A 21,902-nucleotide genomic window follows, 5' to 3' on the forward strand; every position below is an offset into this window, starting at 1 on the left:
TTACAATTCTTGATGGAATTCTATTGTAATGATGTAATAACTAATATTTACATTTAAGTTATTTATTTAAAAATAAATGGATGTAAATAATATATGTAAATATATGTAAATATAAGTTATTAATTTTAAAATGCTTGTGCAGGTGCCAGTCCAGGTACTATGAAATATTCTAGTGTTAAAATACCGTTCAAAATATTCCTCATCAACAATGCCTGGAATCGAACCCGAGACCTCGTGCATGGTAGGAAAACGCATTGACCACTACACCCCGAGGCCAATTTTTTTATTTATTTATAAACATGGTACTGTTTCGTCTTATGTATGAACATCATCATTATCATTTCCCTTTCCGCATCTAATGGTGCATAGGGCACTGCATTGGTACACCAATTGCAGAGTAGCATGATCATTTTTGTTACATGAAAGGTAAGATGATCAGTCGGATCAGGCGGCCTCCGTTTTGTAGTGGTCAAAACGCTTGACTCACGCACGGAAGGTTTCGGGTTCGATTCCCGGTGAGAACACACAAATTAAAATGTGATTTTTCTCAAGCCTGGGTGCTCTGAGATGCAATTCACCACTGTAATTAGGCCTCCAGGCCTGTTGTGGTGCAAAAAAAAAAAGTTAAATAATGTAAAAAAAAAAAAGTCTTACGAGTCGAACCCGAGACCTCTTGCATGGTAGGCAAACGCGCTGACCATTACACCAGAAGGGCGACAATCTTTATGAACACACTGTAGTAAATGATTATTTGATATTATAAAGGTAAAATAAAAGATGGATTTTAAACGTTATATATTTATGATCACAGTTTTGTACGATTAAATAAGAATTAAAATTTAACAATTAGAATGTGTAAAAGTAAAAGAATCACGATAAATAAAAATATTTAACATAGGAATAAGTTTTGTTAGAACAATGATTGAAACAGTAAAAGTATACAAAGTTTTAATAACTTAATATGATGTGTAAATAAATAGAAGTGTTGTAAGAATCGAAGAACTACGAAGAATCCCGGTTAAAGAAAAAATGTAAATTGTTAAAAAAAAATAATATAAAAATGATGAATTTGAAGAAAGTCATTTCGGGCATGTAATTATTTTCGAAAACTTTTTTTAATATGCCAATGCGTAACAAGTCCAAAAACATCTACGTATCAAATTCGTCCATTTGCCATACTCAATAAAGGTTATTGACTGCTAGAATGTGTGTTATAGTAAGTTAATTGCCTCGAATTGTACAGGTATGACAGCTTCTTACTTATAGAACATTTACGCAACAGCATTGCCTAGAGGTAGAATATAATATGTCATACATCTAGTAGGTATTCAAACGTGGTCCAATCAGACTCAAATTCCATACAACCAAGCTTCGATTCTACAACCCGCCACAAAAACTATCTACAGTACCAAAAACTTGGACAGTAATCTTGTTTTCTAATAGTTATGTTCTCGAATCGAGTTACGTAGTGAATATGCCATTCAACCCGCAAAAAGAAACGCGAACGCTTCATGTCAATCACACAATAAACAATGTTTCAAAGTCAAACAGCGAAACATAATACGGATATTCCTCTTGATTGACTTGGAAAAACTAGTTTTTTTCTTCTCCATTTTTTCGTTTCCAGTATAAAACTTGCCCACTACAAATCGCACACTGCATCGAAGGACATAACTATTATCAGTGGCGGAGCCCACATAAAGAGAAAATTTGCTCGTTGCCGAACGTAAAAACCTGCCCGAATGAGTTATTTGTGATCTCAAGACTTGGTTTTTTGTGCAGAAAAAAGATAATCTAGAAAGGCGTATTAGATTAGAGAAAAGAAGGAAGTGAATTATTCACTATCTGAGATTAATTTGATTGGTCATGATCGATTCGCTGAAGCTATTACAAAACATTCTAAGGCACACCAATGCGATTCCCTATTTATATTCTATCCCTTTGCTCCTGACCAACACGTTTATGTGGGTACAAACCAAAATTCAAATTGCCTTCCATATTCTGTTAGATCCTGGCCACAACGATTGTTCATGTTACTGGCCACTTAGAACATAACATATTTTCTATATGATAGCTCCAGTATCCGAAGTGGAGAGATCAAGTCCAAAAAAAAGAAGAGAAAATAAATTTTTGAAAAATATCTCAGGAGTGAAAGAGCTATAAAATCGATCGACCCTACTAACCACAGTTTTGTAACAGGAAGAAATTCGAACTCTTATCCACTCACGTCTGTTATGTAAGCGAACCAAAATGAAAAGTACCTGTAGATACATAGTTTATCCTGAAGATGGATCCTGTAAAGCTAGCCGAAACTTCGTAAGGAATCCAATTTACATCATCAAAAAAAGACGATACATATTTACCTACGTAAAATACACATATTTTGTTCAGCTGCACTCTCTTTAAACTCATTTTTCCAGAAGGTTTGGTTCCGAAACACTGTTTATGTTAATTTATTAATTTTTAATGGCTAAAAGAGAAATGCTGAAGCGCTGGACCAGAATATTTGAGTAGGTGACCAGGGAAGGTGTTTTGAGTTGGAGCAGACTTCACTGGTGCTGTGTAGAATTTTTGGCCACTTGTCTTGGTTGGCTGAGCGAAGGTGCTTCTCAGTACTGGAGCGACGTAAGTCTGAGGCTGCTGCTGATAGATGATTTTTGGACCCTGGGGCAGAGCTGGTGCGAAACTGTTGTAGTCTTGGGAGTATTGAATCTTGTCGGCGGAGAGACCATCCTAAACCATACAAAAAATATTGATACGGGGTATAAAAAAATTGATAAAAATATTGATAAAAATATCACCAGGGCCGCATAACTGATAAATGTACACTAGGCCCCGCAAAAGGACCAAAAACTCCGGAGAAGGGCGCAGACCAAAAAAGGTTAAAGTAAAAATGCTTATCGCATTTTATTTCAAAGTATTTTATGAAACACATTTATTGGACAAGTTAAAATGTAATGTTTAGTTGAAGATACTTATCAGGAAAACACCAATAATCAGTAGTTCTATCACACACTTTAAGAGTAGCCAAATAATTGGAAATACGGACGACCTTAACATTGTCAGCAGATCTCTCGCAGCCATACAAGAAGTCTTCGAACCACTTGAAACAGCAGCAGTGGTTGGTTTGCAGATTAATGAAAGCAAAATCAAAATAATGAAGCAAGCCTGAAATACGAATCAAGCCTGAAATACGAATCGTAACTGGCAAAGTAATGTTAAATTAAATAAAAAATACAACATTGAAGCTGTAGAAGCATACCTGGTCTACACAATCAATAAAAAAATGATAATATGTAGAGATAAAAAAAATAATGATAATAGGCAACAAAGCATGCTTCTTTCTGTTACCAGTGTTTACGTCTAGAAGTGTTCGTAGAAAAACAAAAACTATCATCAGAACGGTGAGTTCTTACGGGTGTGAGGCGTGGACACTTATAGCAAATTCTGCTGAGATGCTATACATATTTAAGAGGAGAGTGCTGGGTAAAATCCTGGATACCGCGAATGACGGAGAAACCAGGAGAATTGGATATAACTCTTAAGTTATTTTTTTTTTTAAAGCTCCCAGGCTCGTACTAAATAGGATGAAATGGGCCGGACATGTGCAAAGAAAGAAATCATTACAGGCACCAAAAAGAGTCTTAGATGGACACCCAGAAGGCAGAAGAGAGGTCGGGGACGGAGACTGCTATGGTAAGGCGATATAAAAAAGGATGCATCCCAACTACTGGAAGTCAAAAGAGTTGGAGGTGAAAGTTAATGGACGCTAAGGCTCGATATGGGCTGTAGTGCAATTAAGAAAAAAAACTGATTTACTTAGGTGCCTCAACCTCAGCCTGGCCAAAACAGAAAATTTATCGGATTTTACGTATTAAATTTATTAAACAAGCAAAAAATTTGTCTGTGGCACAAATAAAAATTCATAGATATTCTCACTTATATGACTACTGACTTATTTATTACTTTATTTGATGGACTTATGCAGTCCATTCTAACGATGTTAAATACAATTATTATAATGAATACAGGCATTAATAAAATAAAAAATAACTAAATAAAATTAAAGCTAGGACAAAAAATTACTACCTCAAGACAAGATCCGGTCTATCTTAGTGATTTTTTTAATCTATAAAGACTTACACCAAAAAAGTCCACATCTTGTCTCGAGTTTACAATACGACACAATCGGGAGATCGGTGCATGCAAGCTTTAGTTTGCGCTGTGTTGATCAAAGAACAGCACATTAATATTTCGTAACCGGCGGATCGGAACATTAAATGCCACTTGTTCCAGTAACGATGGTACATCAATTGAGCCATTCAGTAAATTAAACATTTTTGGAAGTGCAAAATATCATCCGTGTTAAATAAAATTCAAGTATGTAATGTTATATAAATTGTTTCTATGGGTTCGTGTTTATAATATAAAGGGACTAACCTGAGCTGATGAAGATGTGGGTAAACATTCACAACTTTTAACATTTTTGTGTGTCGTATCATCAGCGCTATGATTTTAATTTTGATTTTATTTTGAAATTACTCTGCGTGTGACGTATTAAGTTCACGTTTGTTAGTTTGTTTCCCGGAAATAGGATAGCTGTCATCGTCATCATCATTCCCTTTCCACACCTAATGGTGCATAGGGCGCTGTATTGGTAAACCAATCGCGGCGTATTTTGATCATTTTGTGTTACATGAAGGTCAGATGATCAGTCTTACGCTTCAAATACCAGTCCAGGGACTATGAAATATTTTAGTGTGGAAACACCCTTATAAATTAATATTTCAAGTCAACCATGTCGGGAATCGAACCCAAGACCTCTTGCATGGTAGGCAAACGCGTCACCATTACACCACAAGGCCGACATATAACTATCACAACGGTATAATGTTGGTTGATTTTGGCGAGTTTCCTTTCATACATTTTCAAGAAATTTAAAATTTATTGTTTTAATTTTTACCGTGCGTAATAAAACATGTTTTATATCAAATTTCCCGTAAGGCTGCACTTCCTCATTATTATTTTGAAGTGCTTTGTTATTACACATGTATTTTTTTACCCCTCCACCCAACAGTCAGTAATGTTTTTTTTTTTTTGCCGTTTTCTTACATTTCACGGTAAAAAAAATCGATTGATTCGATGTTTGAATTCGATTATTTGCATGTCACGAATGCTTGTATTTTGAATATCTAAATATTTCGATTATTCCCATCATTAATTTTGAATGTTTAACTTATGAGACAAATTTACTTTGCTTTTTTGCCAAAGCAAACTATCATATTGAAATTCAGCTTGGGGAGGTTGCTCTCATTCAATCCTTGAACCAGTGAAAATAGCACAAAATGGATCATGAAGATCATTCTCAAAAAACCTTTGAGGTATCCAACGGAAGATCTATTCGCTGAGTTAAAGATATTGGATGTAAGAAATTTTTTTTTGAGGTGCCTAATACTTAAATTTTATGATAAATTAACTGAGGTCAAAAGAACCCAAAAAAAATATGAACACTCGTTCAGCAACACAAATGAACTGTATTGTCCCATTTGTATCAACCGTCTTTGGTAAAAAGTAATATAATGTAATTATTCCAAAAAAAATTACTAATTTATTGCCAAATATAAAAGACTCGAAATGTAAAACAAATTTTAAAGTAAAAATACATATAAATAGTGTAGTGAGAGATTTTTTTGAAAAATATTTGTAACTCAAAACACGTAGTACTTTTTATAATTGGTACACATATTATTTATATTTTTATGTATTTCATTGCTTTATATTGTTTTTTTATTATATATTATACTATATTATTTATGTTTAAGTAACATGTATTCTTGGCACATAAATATACTTTATATTTGTACAATAACATAAATACACTTTTGTACGCAGTAATTTGGAGTTTGCATCCGTTGTGAAAAGCCCACAATACATAACAAACATAGAAAGGATTGAAAATGTTTAACGAAAATTTTTAAAATACCTAGATTATAAAAACAATAAAACGCTTAGTACTTACAGCTCATCTGCCAAACAAAATGGATTGTGTACCCTTGAAAATACACGCACTGTATCTGAATTATGCTATTTACATAAATTATTAAATAATAAAGTAGACTCTTTTAACCTACTCTCCAAAATTAATCTCAATGTCCCCCTTCGCGTGACAAGAAATAAGTATTTGTTCCATCTGCCAGTCTGTAGCACTAACTATGCACAACACTCTTTCCTTTATCGTTTTTGCACTAACTAAAATGCTTTTTTTTCATCTATAGATATATTTTACATGCCCCCTAATTTATTTACAAATAAACTAAGACTCCTTATTTCTGGCTGCGATACGATCCCACTTACAATTTAATGATGCTCACACTTACACACGGCTGAACACTTACTTCTACAGTAATACAAATAAACACACATCTTCACTTACTCCTATACAAGTACACATAAACACACCCATTTGTTGTAACACAATTTAATAATAAAATGTATGATTCTTATTTAGAAACTTTCCTGGTCTGTCTTTACACTGTATTTTTTTTAATGTTACTTTATCATTGTCGACTGTTTGTTTCTTTAAAATAAATAACGATTTTTAATTTATTATATTTAATTAGCTAGGCATTAATAATTAAGTTGTTTTAGTTTTTCTTTTTTATGTTATTGTTTTATTAGTATATAACTACTTATGCTCTAAAGATAAAAAATCTCCATCTTAGAATAGGCTGAGCCATATTAGATGGAGACTATTATAACCAGAGAACACTCCGTTTTCATTTTACATTAATTAGTTTTATATATATTACCTGTTAAAGTTTTTATACTATTTTTTTGCAATAAATTTATAAAATAAATAAATATTAATTTGATTTATATTTAACAACAACTTGCAAACAAATTTTGAATAACACTGCTTAGGTGTTTTTTACACTTGACTAAGCCGGAATAAAACAATACAGGTACCTACGGATTAAAAATGCCTTTATTTATAAAAAATACTATTAACTATTATGTACTTTCATCAAGGACACAATCCTTTGATATGCGGATATAAAATTTAACGTGTTCTTATTAAGTTTCTTGGGTGATATACGGCCTACGTTGAACCGTAGCAAATTAAAATGTTCGTACATTTTTTACTCGGTATAAAAATACCTTTAAATACGCTCCTTTTAATCACTTGGTATGTAGTTAATCATCATCATCATCATTCCCTTTCCACACCTAATAGTGCACAGGGCACTGCATTGGTACACCAATCGCAGCGTATCTTGATCATTTTTGTTACATGAAGGTAAGATGATCAGACTTTCGCTTCAGGTGCCAGTCCTGGGACTATGAAATATTCTAGTGTAAAAACACCCTTTTAAATAATATTTCATATCAACCATGTCGGGAATAGAACCCGAGACCTCTTGCATGGTAGGCAAATGCACTAACCATTACACCACGAGGCTGACAAAAACTAGAACTATGTTTCAAAAATTTTAAATCCCAAATGCAAAATGTGTAATTTTTTAATTGTTGAATGATCATAACCAATCTCTACATTCTGAATATGAATTACATCGTAACATAATATGTAGCTGCATTAAAAAAGGCCACAAGAGAACACCTTTTTAATTTAAAAAATGGATAAGTAGTGTTTTCAAAAATTTACCTTCCATTTTACTGTTAACATAAATATTGCGTGTGTTAAAAACATATAAACATATTGTGCTCACTCAAAAACTGAACAACATATTATAATGTATCTTGAAAATGTCAACGACATTAATTTTCATTGTCGTTTTTATAATTATATTCCTGGTATGTGTACACATTATTATAAATAATATGTAATGTGGGGGTCAAAAATCTTTCAACGCCTGACTAACTACAGATGGTGTAATTCTATATTCTTCTAAACAACATTAATATGTAACAATTAATAGACTTAAAAAAATATCTCACAGGTTAAGTATCTTTTTTTCTGAAACAGAAAGGAGGTAAGATAATATTTCTATTGAACAATTTCATTTTTCATTGCCAGCAAGTCTTTTTTCTTAATCTTTTTAGGCTTAACGATAATTGTTGTAATTATTTTTGACGTTTTGTAATATTATCCTACTGATGAAATGATCGAAAACGTATCAAATTTATTTTTCGTATTAAGCGTTGCATAATAACTGTGCCCCCTTTACAATATTTTTTATGCGATACCTTTTAAGAGTATTGGAGTATTGTTTTCAATTTAGGATAATTTCTTTAACATTGTATTTAGTAATATAAAAAAAAACTACAATTGGTTAATTTTGGTTTATTTGTGAATACTCTATGTTTTTTGTCGTTTTTTTTAAATAAAATAAAATAAAAATTGGCTGAAAAGCAATGTGGAAATTTGGCATATGCCTTTAACAACTTTAAAAAGTTTAAATTATGTTTTAAAATAACGCCGAAACAATGTTAAAATATGTGCAAAATATGTACAATATTTTGATTATATTTCCAAATCAAATCATAAAGATTAGTATGACGCTCCATGCCCGGGGTAAAGTATTTCACTAACGTTGTTTTAACTCTGTGTGGCTGTGGTGTAACACGAGTGTACAAAGGATACAAGCCTTGACATATCTTTCTTATTTTGTTTAAATGATGAAGTTGTATTTTTTGCAATCTTTAAATAGGCATTTTCACACCGAATTTGGGAAGTAAAATTTGTGTAAATGTATGCGAAGAATAATTATTATACGAGTGAATGAAAGTGATGCCAATACCACTTTAAATGTGTTTAACTGTATAAGACAGAGCCTGATAATAGAACTTATAACAAGAACGACCGACACTGTTCTGTGGCCGGTGTTTGTGTGAAAGAGACAAAAACAAAAGAAGAAATTCATTCAATCACTCGGTTGACAGTGAGTGGAAGTGCACGCTAGTTAAATGACCGAAGTATTTATTATTATTAATTTATTTCGCTATAACAGGCCAAAATGGTATTATAACTTTAATACGTTATTGTAATTGATTTATTTATTTATATATACAGGGTGTTCTTTAAACCCTGTCACATCCGAAACCACGATGATCGGTATGGGCAAGAAGGCATATTGGCATATTTTCAAAAATGTTTAGAACCAAGAAAATTGTTCTAAATAAAATATTCAAAAAAACAAATGGTTGCTTACTTCTAAAAAAATATTTTAATGTGCCAATGTCTTCTTGCTCATACTGATCATCGTGGTTTCGGATGTGACAAGGTTTAAAGAACATCCTGTTTATACGCCCAATGGGCATTTTTAAGGACATATTTATTCATAGAAAATTATTATAAAGGAAAGTAGAAAGACACAATGGTATATAGTAGACTTGGTGGGAGTGGAAGCGGGAAAGAGGTGTTTATAATCGAATTTGATTCAGTGATCGTTTGAAAGAAGACAACTTGTTATCAAAGAAATCAAGACTGGTGTGTTTGTAGGCAGACCTAAGAATTCTGGGCATAGGGGAATGAAAACCATAGTTAGTTATATGGTTATTGGGTATGAAAGAGTAAGTTTTGTCTTGAGGTTTCAAGTTGGAATATTCAAAATGGATTTTTTTCAGCACAGCTTTTTAAGAGTTTTTAAAAAAACCTATTCACCAATTTTTTCGTTGTTGAAATCTAACCGATGACCCTAAGTTTTGAAAATATCCTCCCGCTTACATTAAAAAACGTAATAAATCATTTCATTAAAATTATTATATTTTAGTAAAATATATAAATAGGTAAAAGCCAGATAAATAAAAAAATAATATACATAGTTTGTCTTAGTTTCGTAATAAATTTATTTACAATATATTTACAAGGGTAGGTACCGTAAGACATAAAAATACGTATTTATACGGACATAAATATACATACATAATGATAGTGAAGTTAGATATTAGTATGATATGTAAATATGATAGTTTGGAAATATGTTTAAATATTATTTTGTTAGATAAGATAATGAGGTGTTTCTACAGTGTTGTGAATGACTAGTTCAAAAATTAAACAAACTATTTTGAAATAAATCTCTAAAAAATGTGTTAATTCATTCATACTACGAATTAAAAAAAACTGAAATAAATATATTATACATAGGTCTATCAAGACTGTTAGTGAACATTTTTGCTGGAAGTTCATTGTAATTTATTTTGGAAATAAAATACGAGTGATACTCGAATCCACAAACTGGAGGGTTTAAGTAATACGCGTATTTTATTTCTAAAGTATATATACAAAGGCACTAAGCTTATATATCTACATTTAAGTATGATTTTTTGTTAAATGTTCAGTTTTCGTAGCTGATTGATAGCTAGTGGGTATTTCATTACTAAAACTGGATCAAAAGTTTGGTAATATTGCGACTAGTTTTAATGACTTTTATTACAATTTTCAGTAGGTATCCAGTATTTCATGAAATAATAGTAGACTGATTAACAGAATGTTCACTTCTTTAAAATATTTTAAAGAAATAACATTTTTACCATCTTAAAAAGCTTTCTGAAACTTCGAACAGATTATCTTCAAGCTTTCAAGCAGTCGTATAGAATTTCTATTAATTTACTTAATTTATCCACCATTTCAGAAATACAGACATTTTTTATTATGATAGGTCTCACCTATCCTAAGAGTGACAAATGTTTTTATACCTGGGCGTTGTAAGAATACTGCAGAGGAGCCACGTACTCTTGCTGGGGTCTCACATGAGGTCTCAAACCTTGAGGCTGATAAGCCAATGGAGCCTGGGGAAGGGCAGAATAGGCGAACTGCGGCTGTTGGACGACCTGTTGGTGTTGCTGCACCAGCTGATGCTGAGCTGGCTGCGCATAAGCGAACTGAGAAGGCCCAGATTGCTGGACTCCGGAGTATGCCACTTCGGCCTGAGGTTGGCTATACTGTTTCTGGAAACCTTGCACCTGGAATGGCTGCTGCACGTAGTCTTGGGACAATTGGCTGTACACCTGCGGTTGTTGATTGCTATATTGGTTCAAGGCCTGCGGCTGGGACTTGGCTCCGGGACCCGTCTGATCATACTCCTGGGATTCTGCAAAGGCTATCTGGCTGGGAGATGCTGCAGATTCTTGCCTGATGACTGCACTGGCTAACCCAACAAGAGCAGCGAGCAAAACAAACTGAAAAATTAAATCATACATTAGAAAACTAAACGGGTGAACTTCTTCGCTGCCCTACATCACCAAAGAGCCATCAACGCGTACAAAGTTCCAACAATGCTCTTTTCTAAAACACTGCAGGGTGGATCCACTCACCCCTGTTAAAGCAGTGACCATAAGGCCGCAAAAGACTAGCATAAGGACATATATTTGATTTTACATTATTTCTTACCTTAAAAAAAAAGTTTTTTTTATTCTCAGAATAAATAAAATAACGGATGATAAGAAGCCATTTGTTAGTTTTTTTTATTATTTTTTACATTTCTGAGTTGTTTCCATACTTTTATATGAAACTACAATGATTTTTTTGTGTTATACTCGTAAATAAATTTAAACGGTTTATTAAAATAATAAAATAGTTATAATAGTATAATACGAGTATTATTGTAGTACATTGTTTAAATTAATGAATGAATTTATGGTAAATGCGATGCCTTTTTTTTAATGAAATAAATAATTGTTTTTTTTTGTTTCAATAATTTTGTTTAATAAACACATTTATTGGAGAGTAAATGCAACTTGATCGAAAATTCCTTTTATTTCTTAGATAAAATAATACATTTAGTTAAACTAGCTCCGCATTTTTTTGACTTTTTAGTGAATTAAAAAAATATTTTTATCAGAAAAAAAATTACACGCTACATAAATGTATGCATAAATGTAATACATAAATGTAAACAAACCCTTTAAATGATCTAGACGACAAGACTACCAAATGAATAATTTAATGTTTTTTTTCGATTTATGGCTGTAATTCACGCGGAATATCATTGTGCTGGTCTTGACAAGTGAATTAGTAATGGCATTTTACGTTGGGGCAATTTGATTGATGAGCTTATTCCATACGAAAAATATTATCCCATTTCGAAAGCATTTTTAAATATTCGTTACACAGAAATTCAATAATTAGCTACATTGGAGTACGCGGCACATGTTTTTTGAAACATTGTGACGCTTTAATTTAATTTAGTAAACACCTTTAACGAGTAATTATTCATCAATTTAGTTAGATATGTCATTTTGTGCAAGCCGATTCATTCGAATAGAATCAAAGCTATTTTTAAAAAATGCTTCGAACTTTTGCATTTCGAGACGGTTTAAGTAACACCTTGCACACATAGAATGATAGGTTAAAATATAAAACTTATTTTTAGTCACTGTCCAACCGACGGAAATCATCAGACATAATGTACTAACATAAACTAATACATTTATCCGTAGACGTCACAAACATAATTATACAAATAAGTTTCTTAAAATAGAGCAACATAATATCACCAAACATTTTTTTTAAACCAATGTTCAAATCAACTATCGGTTACCACTCGCCCTTATCAAAAATTCAACGAACGTTTAATCATTTATACGAAGTTGACGTTTGTGAGAGGTTTAATGTTTAAAGAATCTAGAATTATTCAAAAATGAATTTGTTTATGCTTTTTATTTTATTTGTCTTTTCTGTATTATCTTGTCTGTTTTCCTGATCATGTAGAAAAAAAGTAATAGATTGACAATTAAGTTCTTTACCTTAAAGTTGAAAGGCTGGAAGTCATATTTTTTGCTAAATTGAGTTATGAATGTCATTTTGTTCATATATTCAGATTCTATTAAAGCTAAAAACATTGGAGTCCTCCGGTATACCACTACTGAAATAGCTTGTTCTAAACACCAGTAGTGCAGTAATAATATTCATGCTTTCAACAAAATTCAACGGTTTGCTGGTATTAAAGCAGTGGATACCGAATAAATTCTACAATTTTTATAACAATCTGCATACCTCTGACACAGCGAGGAATTTTACACAAGATTAAGCTTTATTGTCATAATTAAACATACTGAACCATTAAGTTATTTCTTTTGCCGTTAATTTCATTATTTTACTTTGCTTTTTTCACATACTGTTTTTATTCAAATACTGTTTTATTTTATTGCTTTTGATATCATGTTATAAAATTTATATATACATGTTTTTTTCATAAATAATCAATATTTCAATTAATGGCACGTAATTTACTGTTTTTGCCTTAAGAAAGTTTTATAAATACATTGTTTTTTATTCAATATTCTACATTACGTTTTGAAATAAAGTCCGAGGAGAAATCAGGGGGCGGGCCGGGCGGTTAGAACAAAAAACATTGAAGTCCCATAATTATTTGATAGTCCATACTTTAAATGTTTTTTTCTTATATATTCTTATCAAAAACCTTTAAATCCAAAAAAACAGTAATAAATTGTGTTTGAAACAGTTTTACAACTTCAAACCGCTCTTCTGAACAATTGACCAAATGTGACTTCCAGCATTTCAGCTTTAAGGACAGAGTTATTTCTAAAATCACAAAGCAGTGAGTTAGTTAAGTATGAGGTAAATAGGTAAGTACCTTGAAAACCATGGTGCTCAAACTTGAGGAACTGAGAAGTAATGTGAATTCCTCGAATGTCCAGAGAAGAGTGCGGCTGCCCAGAGCAACCTTGGCTCTTATACTCCACCTGAATTGCTGTAATACTGACTTACTCTCAATTCTGTGACGTCACTTACTCCGGAACAACAAAACCAGAATCCGCAGAAATCGAAAGTGAATCTGAACCACGAGTAGAAACAAACAAAGCAAAAGAACGTCGATTGAGACATCATGAAGAAATCAATTAGCCTTTTTTGTTCTTCGTTTGAGCTTCTTTCTCGCGTTTTTTGGCGTCTTGAGTAGCTATACTGTAATGTCTGTACCAAGTTCAACGAAGTAAAAGCCAATTTTTTTTTATTCGGGCACTTCAGTCGTGTGTCATTTGTGATAAGTTCGTGTGAGAGGAGAATGCATAAAACTGTGACATAATGTAAAGAAAGGAAGAGAAATTATTAATATAACAGAAGCAATTACAATTCAATATTTTAATCGCTGCATTTTACTAATGCATTTTATAAAACTGCTCAGAGCAAAGAGGAAGGATTTGTTTTGTTTGTGAAGATATTGTTATATCACTGAAGTAACACACTATTGAACAAAGATAACACTTATATTAAAATCCAACGGTTGGTAAATATATGTAAAAGAAAAGAAAGTACGTACTTCTATAATAGTCGCAAATAATAAAAAGATCTTACTTATAGATAATAACTGCAACTTATCACAATTAATTTCACTATGCCTTTCAATCACTTAGGTATCTAAAAATAAATAATAAATTCGTATCATTCTCGCCAATATTTATTTATTTATTTTACAGAAACAAACAATCAACATTGATATAATAACATTAAAAAAATACAGTTTAAATACAGACTAGCGAAGTTTCTAAATAAAAGACATACATATTAAATTGTAGTACAACATGGTACAATGGTGTGTTTGCATGAGAGTAAGTGTAGAGGTGTATTTGTGTGGGAGTAAGTGTTCAGCTGCGTGTAAGCGTGAGCATCATTAAATTGCAAGTGGGAGCGTATCGCAGCCAGAAATAATGAGAATTTATTTATTTTTAAATAAACTACAGGGGCATGTTAAACATATCAAAAGATGAAAAAAAAGCATTGAAGTTTGAGCAAGAACGATAGAAGAAAGAGTGTTGTGTATAGTTAGTGCTACAGACTGGTAGATAGAATAAATACTTATTTCTTGTCACGCGAAAGGGGACATTAAGATTACTATTATAGTCTAGGCATCCACAGGACTTATGATCTATCATTGGCTGGTTTAAGTGGCCACTTTACACACTGTGTAACATTCACCATTCTGCCTATATTTGAACATCTATATTCCTTCGATTTTTCCATCTGTTGACGTTTGTGAAGTTGTAAGGTAAGAAGAAGTAAGGTCATAAACCTTGTTGATGCCTTGACTTCTACATTCCCTTTTCTAAAATGTTCTTCATCTTTGTTGTTATATATTAATATTAACAGCTCTCTAGAAGGTTAAATCCAGTCCTTATCTACAAACATTTTGACTAACTCAAAACATTGTTATCCAAGTACGTGATATACTATAATACACACCATTAAACGACATAATGGCAAGAATATTTTTTTTTTCAAAACAGTATGAAAAAAAGTAATTTTTTTATATGTACCTACAGTAATTCTACAATTTGACGGATTAATTAATGTCAGGTTTTATTGCTTTTGATATAATACAGCGAATCGGAATTACACTGTAAACTTACTTAAACATGTCTAGCAAAGTTAATTGCATAAATAAACTTAAATTAAAAACCTCTCCTCTATTTTCTTTTTTGACAACGATTTGGATATTTTACAATCCGGATGACTGTAGTTCAGGTAAACTGAATTCTACTGTATCTTTTTTTCAATAACTTTGTACGTACTTATTATTCTTGTAAAAGTAGTTTCACATGTTTTGCAACATTCAATTGACAATAAAAGATTGACTCTGTTAAAATTTGACGCAACACAGAGGGAAAACATTTTTGAGAAGGATATGGAAGTCTAGGCATTTACAGGGCTTATAACCTATGTATGTGTTTGAATATCCACATTTTCTCTAAATGTTTAACGTCCCTGTTGCAATAAGTGTCCATTTTGATTACTCCCTGAGTTGGAATCCAACCTTGTCGGCAAACATTTAGACAAACTAAAAATAGTGTAAAATGTCTCAGCACTGTGCATAAACATAATTTTATATTTCAATATTGTTTTTACGGTTTTCATGCTACGCAATAATACACACATTATTAAAATATTAATACATTATAAAAATAAAACAAAGTATTAAAACATATTTTGTCCGGATGAACTATTAAACAATAATTTGTCATCGGGTGCTCAGACATTAGTTTTAATTAAGAATCAAATAAAAGAGTACAGACATTATACTGCATACATATAAAATAATGAATATTTATTATTTAAATGAAATAACTTTGTTTTTAACCACTATTTTTTTGTTTTTTTTTTTATTGTTTTTTTTTTTCCACCTACCGGTTTCAAAGCAAACAAGCTTCTTCGTCAAGGTTAACGTAACTTTAAAAAAAGTAAATCCAAAAATTAGTGCTTAAAAACAAAGTTGTTTTATTTATTTTATTATAACGAATAACCACAAGGTTAGTGCTTAAAATATATAAAATTTATGTTTTTTTTTGATGCTTTAAAAAATATTGACAAGAAGATAGAAAATAAAAAAAACTCAACAAAACCAGATAAAATTGTGTAAAAATATTTTTTTTTAAAGTTGAAAAATAGAGAAAAATAATACAATTAAATTAAAGAACAGCCATTTACTTGAATATATTTTAAACATATGAAAAAATATATAAACATATATAATTTTGATAATAGGAAATTTTGGTTGACCTTTACAAAAATTTGTTTATTCTCACAAAAAAAATTGATTGGTTTACTGATTTTTGAAAACTTCTGGCAAATTTACATTATATAGAGAAAAAACGTGTCATAATTTTGTAACTTAATCTATGTAAAATTTAAAAACAGTTAATAATCATACCATTATTATATAATGTATTTACTATTTTGCTTCCTACTCTTTATAGTGTGTTATTTTACCAGATCGTTTTAAAAACATTGTTTATTCATTTTTAAAACGTTTGTTATTAAACTATCAACCGTCGAAGATTACTTTTAATTAAATCAAAATATACTTGGGAAGTTATCCGCAAACAGGTTTCATATTGAAGGTTCTACTTTCTCAACCAAATATTAACTTGTCCATACTGATCAGTCAATAATATGAGCCAAACAGATAATTATTTTCACTAAATTGTTCATTCACAAAAGCAACTAACAACATCTACTAGTGGTAATAAACTTTATAAAATTGATATACCATTTCGTGTCAAAACCATAAAAATTAATCAGCACATTTTGATACATCTTAAACAGATTTGATAACATCATACTTGTTAATAATTTCTCTACTTTAAATGCTATTGTGTATGCTCAAAAGCAAATAAAGGTCTATTCCACTCGATTTTAATTATTCAGGATTATTACCCGAGAATGTTTATAAATAAATAACGATTTACTACGAAAACAATGTTCCCTATATAAATATTTATTACTAATTTGTTATTTCTACAAACTAATTTCTTTCTGAGAACTTTTCACCATATAATTATTTGATTTGTTATTTTAAAAATTATTTAACCTTTTTTTTTAAAACCAATTTTTTTTCTTCATAACAGTGGTTTTGCAGCAAACTTAACTTTAAAACTTACCTTTTAAGCATTTTTTTATCTTCTTCGTAAAAGTCATTTTGTTTAATTTATGTATCTACCTACCATTTTATCATATTGTATTTCTTTTACAGGAGAATTTCTTTTATATTGATACTTTTTACTAATGTAGGTATACTTTTTTGATTGTATGGGATTATTTTTTGTTGCAATTTTTTCACTGCAGTTTTTTTCATTTTATGAAAGACTCATTGAACCCTCCATAAATAAATAAGTTGAAGTAATTAATTCAAAAACACTCGTCTGGAATTCTGGTTTTATTTCACACACAAAACTACATTGATCCGACCGGAGATTTAAAAAAATAAAATATCCCTCATCGTCAGCATACCCTCACCTGCATCAAATAGTGTATAGGACACTATATTAGCAAAACAATGAGGAAGTTCAGTGGTTTTTTTAAATTTTTAAATTTGTTAATAGACTTAAATTAAAAAAAAATAATAATAATTTATATATCGTATTACCGGCGCTACGATTTTTCAAAGTTTTGTATTTCTGAAATAACTCCGCGTGTAACGTCAGAGGTTCATTTCCGCTTATTCTCATTCAGTTCTTCCCATTGGTCAAGATGCGACAAGCAGACCGGAAATCTTCCATAGCTCTCAGATCATAGGTTGATTCACATGAACCAGTGACGTCATTAAAAATAGTGCGTTTTTATCAAAATATTTTTTATTATTTTTTCTGCACATTTTCAAGAAACTTTGCAGTAAAATTTAATGCTCTAATTTTTACCCCACGTAAGAAAAAAAAATTGTATCCAATTTCCCGTAGGGCTGAAGTTCCTCATTGCAGCGTATCTCGATAAGTGAATAATTCTTACGCTTTTGTTGCTAATCCAGAATCTACACAGAATATAATACAAAATAACATATTCAGTTTATTAATTACTTTTATCCACTTCAATTGAATACAATTTCTCTTAGGCTTCTAATTAATTTTTTTCTGCTAGTTTCGAAATGTGTTCTTACATTCAGTATTAAGTTAAATGTATTTTTACTTGGGGGAATATACAATGTTCAGCCCCCAAGCCTGTGAAAGTGATAGAAAGATCGATCACTCGGTCTTAGCGTGAAGAGGGTCACACACTACACTAACTTGGCGGAACTATAATACCCAACAACGAAACTATACATACAAATTACATAATATTATAAAATAAATACAACTCAGTGAATTACTAGACTACTGTTTTTTTTTAGTACGAGAAAATTTGTACGACAAAAAGAAAATTAGAGACCCATTTCTTTTACTGCTACGATTGTTTAATATTTTTAAAGAAGGCATATATTTATTAAGCTCTCAAGAACAAAATCAACTTTCAAGAGAAATGCTCAGTATTGGATTTTTCATAACGGGAAGGATTTCAGTTGGAAACTCCATTATGATTTTGATGGGTTATAGATATATTCTAACTTCTTGACTCTAGATTCTGCCTCTTTTGAGTTTCCCTGCGATTGCCTTTAGTACTTTTATCTCTGACGTTCTGAGCAGTAATTTGGTTTTCTATTTAGTTTTTCTATTTAGTTTTTCCACTTGGTTTTTCGTATTTTTTTATTTTCTGTTTATCTATCCTCGCCTCTGTTGTATACACCATGATTTGGTCTGACACACGTTTTGTATATCTGAATTATGTTTCCAATAATCATGTGTTCATTGTACTATACGACATTTCTTAGGCATCCAGATGTTTCCTAACTGAGATGGATATGTTCTCATCATCACTATGGCAGCATCATCTGCATGGCATGTGATGTTAATGACCTTATCTCCCTTAGTAGATTCACTACTTTTTTTTATTTTTAAACGCTTTTTAAAAAATATTTATTCTGCTTGTGTAAGAAAAGGTTTTAGGCGTATATATTGTTGTGCTATATTTAGTTATAAAGGAACTAAACTTGCATTGTTTCTTTGTTGTTCTCAATATGTGTTATTTTCTAAATTTTAATATTATTTATGTCCCGAATTGAGTTGTTGTAACTCCTGGGAATGCAATACAACGCATTATAGTTGTAAAATTCTTTGTGTTATATGATTTATAGATAAATTTAAAAAAATATATTATTATGTAAATTAACCTTTAAATGCACGAGTTTCTGTATTAAATTAAATAAATTGTTTTATGGTGTATTTGTACAGTTTTGGGATAAAACTATTTAAAAAATCCTGATGTCTTTAAAAATATAATATTTTTTAAAAAACAGCGTGGTGATGAAAATGATTGATGGTTATGACAATTACGTTATTGAGTTCGATATTTTTTAAATAAAGCAAATATATATGCATGAATACTAACTTTTTTTCTCGATACTTCGTTTTTTGTCGCTTCTGAAAATATTGTAAATAACTAATAAATTTGAATACAAAACTCCAGAAGTTATAAACGCGTGGTCAAAATTTCAACTGACATAAGTCATATTCTTTTATAAGATACTATTTCATGGACTCTTTGTAAAGTAGATTTTATTTTTCTTTTCTCTTAAATCCATAGATGAATTCTCTAAATTATTACCAAATTTAAAAAGTAGTTTTAATGATTTTGAATAATTATAAATAGTTGGCACTATTAAAATTTCCATAACAATGCATTTAAAGGTTAAATTGTACGTTTGTTGTTCCTTTTATACCAGTTTGAACGTGTGATGTGCATGATGTTTTATTGTTTTTTTTTTCTTACTAATGTTTATTGTATTTGTTACTATATATTTGTTTTATCTAAACACAGCATTATGTTCCATGGAGTTGTAATGTGACATGCGTCTACGTTTTTAAAAAATCATTAAAAAAATAAACATATAAAACTGAGTTTTGGTACAAAGGGTTGAGTCGTTTTGAAACTGTCTAGATTATCTCAATAGTCCTGTTTAACCCCCAATTTGTCGGATTGAACAACTGCCGCCAGTAATAATGATAATTAATCAGTTTTTTCTGACAAAATTATTTTCAATACATACAAAATTACCTAATTCTTAAGTTATAACGTAAGAGTAATACTTTTCGAGCCATAAATTGGGTTTATGTTTTTACTAGTCAGTAGAGAGGAAGAAAAACGTGGTGAATACGTACATATGAAAATCAGTAATTAGCTTATTTGTTTCGTTTTTTACATACGCTAAATTAAGTTGTTGGGTATTCGAATAAACAATATTTTTTAAAAATAAGAATGCTATTTTGTACTAGAGTAAAGTAAAGTAAAATCCTTTTATTTTATGACGAGAAAATTTACAAAAATGTTTTATTTAAATTCAAATTTTAAAACAGAATTTAATAAAAATGTCAGTCAATAATTAACGTCTTTCCATTACTACTTGTCGATGTTCTCAAATTATTAGTTCGTGGAAAATATGAATATTGTATAATATTTTTTTGTTTTAAAATTACAAAATTTATTTGAATCGAGTTGTCATCACGTGGCTAGTGTCACGAAGACACTGATCAGAGGTTTGAAATTCGAACCCCGGGTTCGTGTTATGTTTTCCCTCTCTGTTGCAACAAATTTAGATCTATGTAGCTCCCAAGGTAGGATGTCCAGCCAGTCAACAAACTTTTGGACTCACTCAAAACATTGTTAAGCTAAAAGTCACTTCAAATGCCCAAAGTTCATCATCATCATTCCCTTTCCGCACAAAATGGTGCATAGGGCACTGCATTGGTACACCAATTCTACCGTGAAAACACCCTTCTAAAATAAATATTTCGTATCAACCATGTCGGGAATCGAAACCGAGACCTAAATCGGCAAACGCGCTGACTATTACTCCACAAGGCCGACAATTTATAACATGTACACATATAAAATATGAAACGTATTGAACTTTCTTCGGCTACGCGTGTAAACAGTTTTCGTTCTTACGTAAGGAAAAAACTGGATTTATAATTTATTTCTTTCGCTGGGTCTCGGTCAGAGTCGCTAATAAATAATTGCTATAATATACACATATGTATATGTATGTATACTAAACGCATATTTTATGCGCATAAAATGTATTCTACACTCTATCTATTTTATTATTTTATAAAATCTTATTTATTTTATAAATTGTATTTATATTGTGATATATTTAACTGTTTTTAAACTGAAAATAAATAAATTTATATGAATTAACGAATGATTTGGAATTTGAGTTACGATATTATTATTATTTTTTAATTATTTTCAACGAGTTGTAAATAACTCACTATTAGAAAATGGAAATCAAGTTGGGGTAAAGTGGAGTTTGAACCTCGGGCCTCTGGCCCGTGAGTCTACAACATTAGCCACGGGACCACAACCCGATTTTATTTATTTTTTTGACATTTGGTTGCCATTTTGTAGCAATATTTAACGGACAGTGTATACTTGTAATGCCGTATTGAACATACTTCATGAACTCGGCAATAGTTATTCCATCGAATATATTTAGTGTATTGTTCCTATAGAACAAACCTTTTGAACTTTTTCAAAGATGGTGAATAATAATTATATTTATTTGTACATTTCATCTTATATATAATTTTTTGTTCACTTCGTCCAGCTGTATTTATTT

General features: G+C 30.8%; 1 protein-coding gene across 1 annotated transcript; it reads right to left on the reverse strand.

Moving 5' to 3' along the window:
- Nucleotides 1–778: 778 nt before the first annotated feature.
- On the reverse strand, nt 779–13,622 carry LOC148284041 (uncharacterized). The gene is made up of 3 exons (XM_088242742.1): nt 13,557–13,622; nt 10,657–11,139; nt 779–2,733 (listed from the first exon to the last, which is right to left on the reverse strand). The coding sequence occupies exons 1-3, from the start codon at nt 13,566–13,568 to the stop codon at nt 2,464–2,466; spliced, it is 765 nt and encodes a 254-aa protein (XP_088098868.1). The 5' UTR covers nt 13,569–13,622; the 3' UTR covers nt 779–2,463.
- Between the last annotated feature and the right edge of the window lie 8,280 nt (nt 13,623–21,902).

The sequence above is a fragment of the Micrasema longulum genome, unplaced genomic scaffold, assembly GCF_059751315.1.
Source record: "Micrasema longulum isolate JH-2025_06_02 unplaced genomic scaffold, ASM5975131v1 h1tg000163l, whole genome shotgun sequence".
Taxonomy (NCBI): Eukaryota; Metazoa; Arthropoda; class Insecta; order Trichoptera; family Brachycentridae; genus Micrasema; species Micrasema longulum.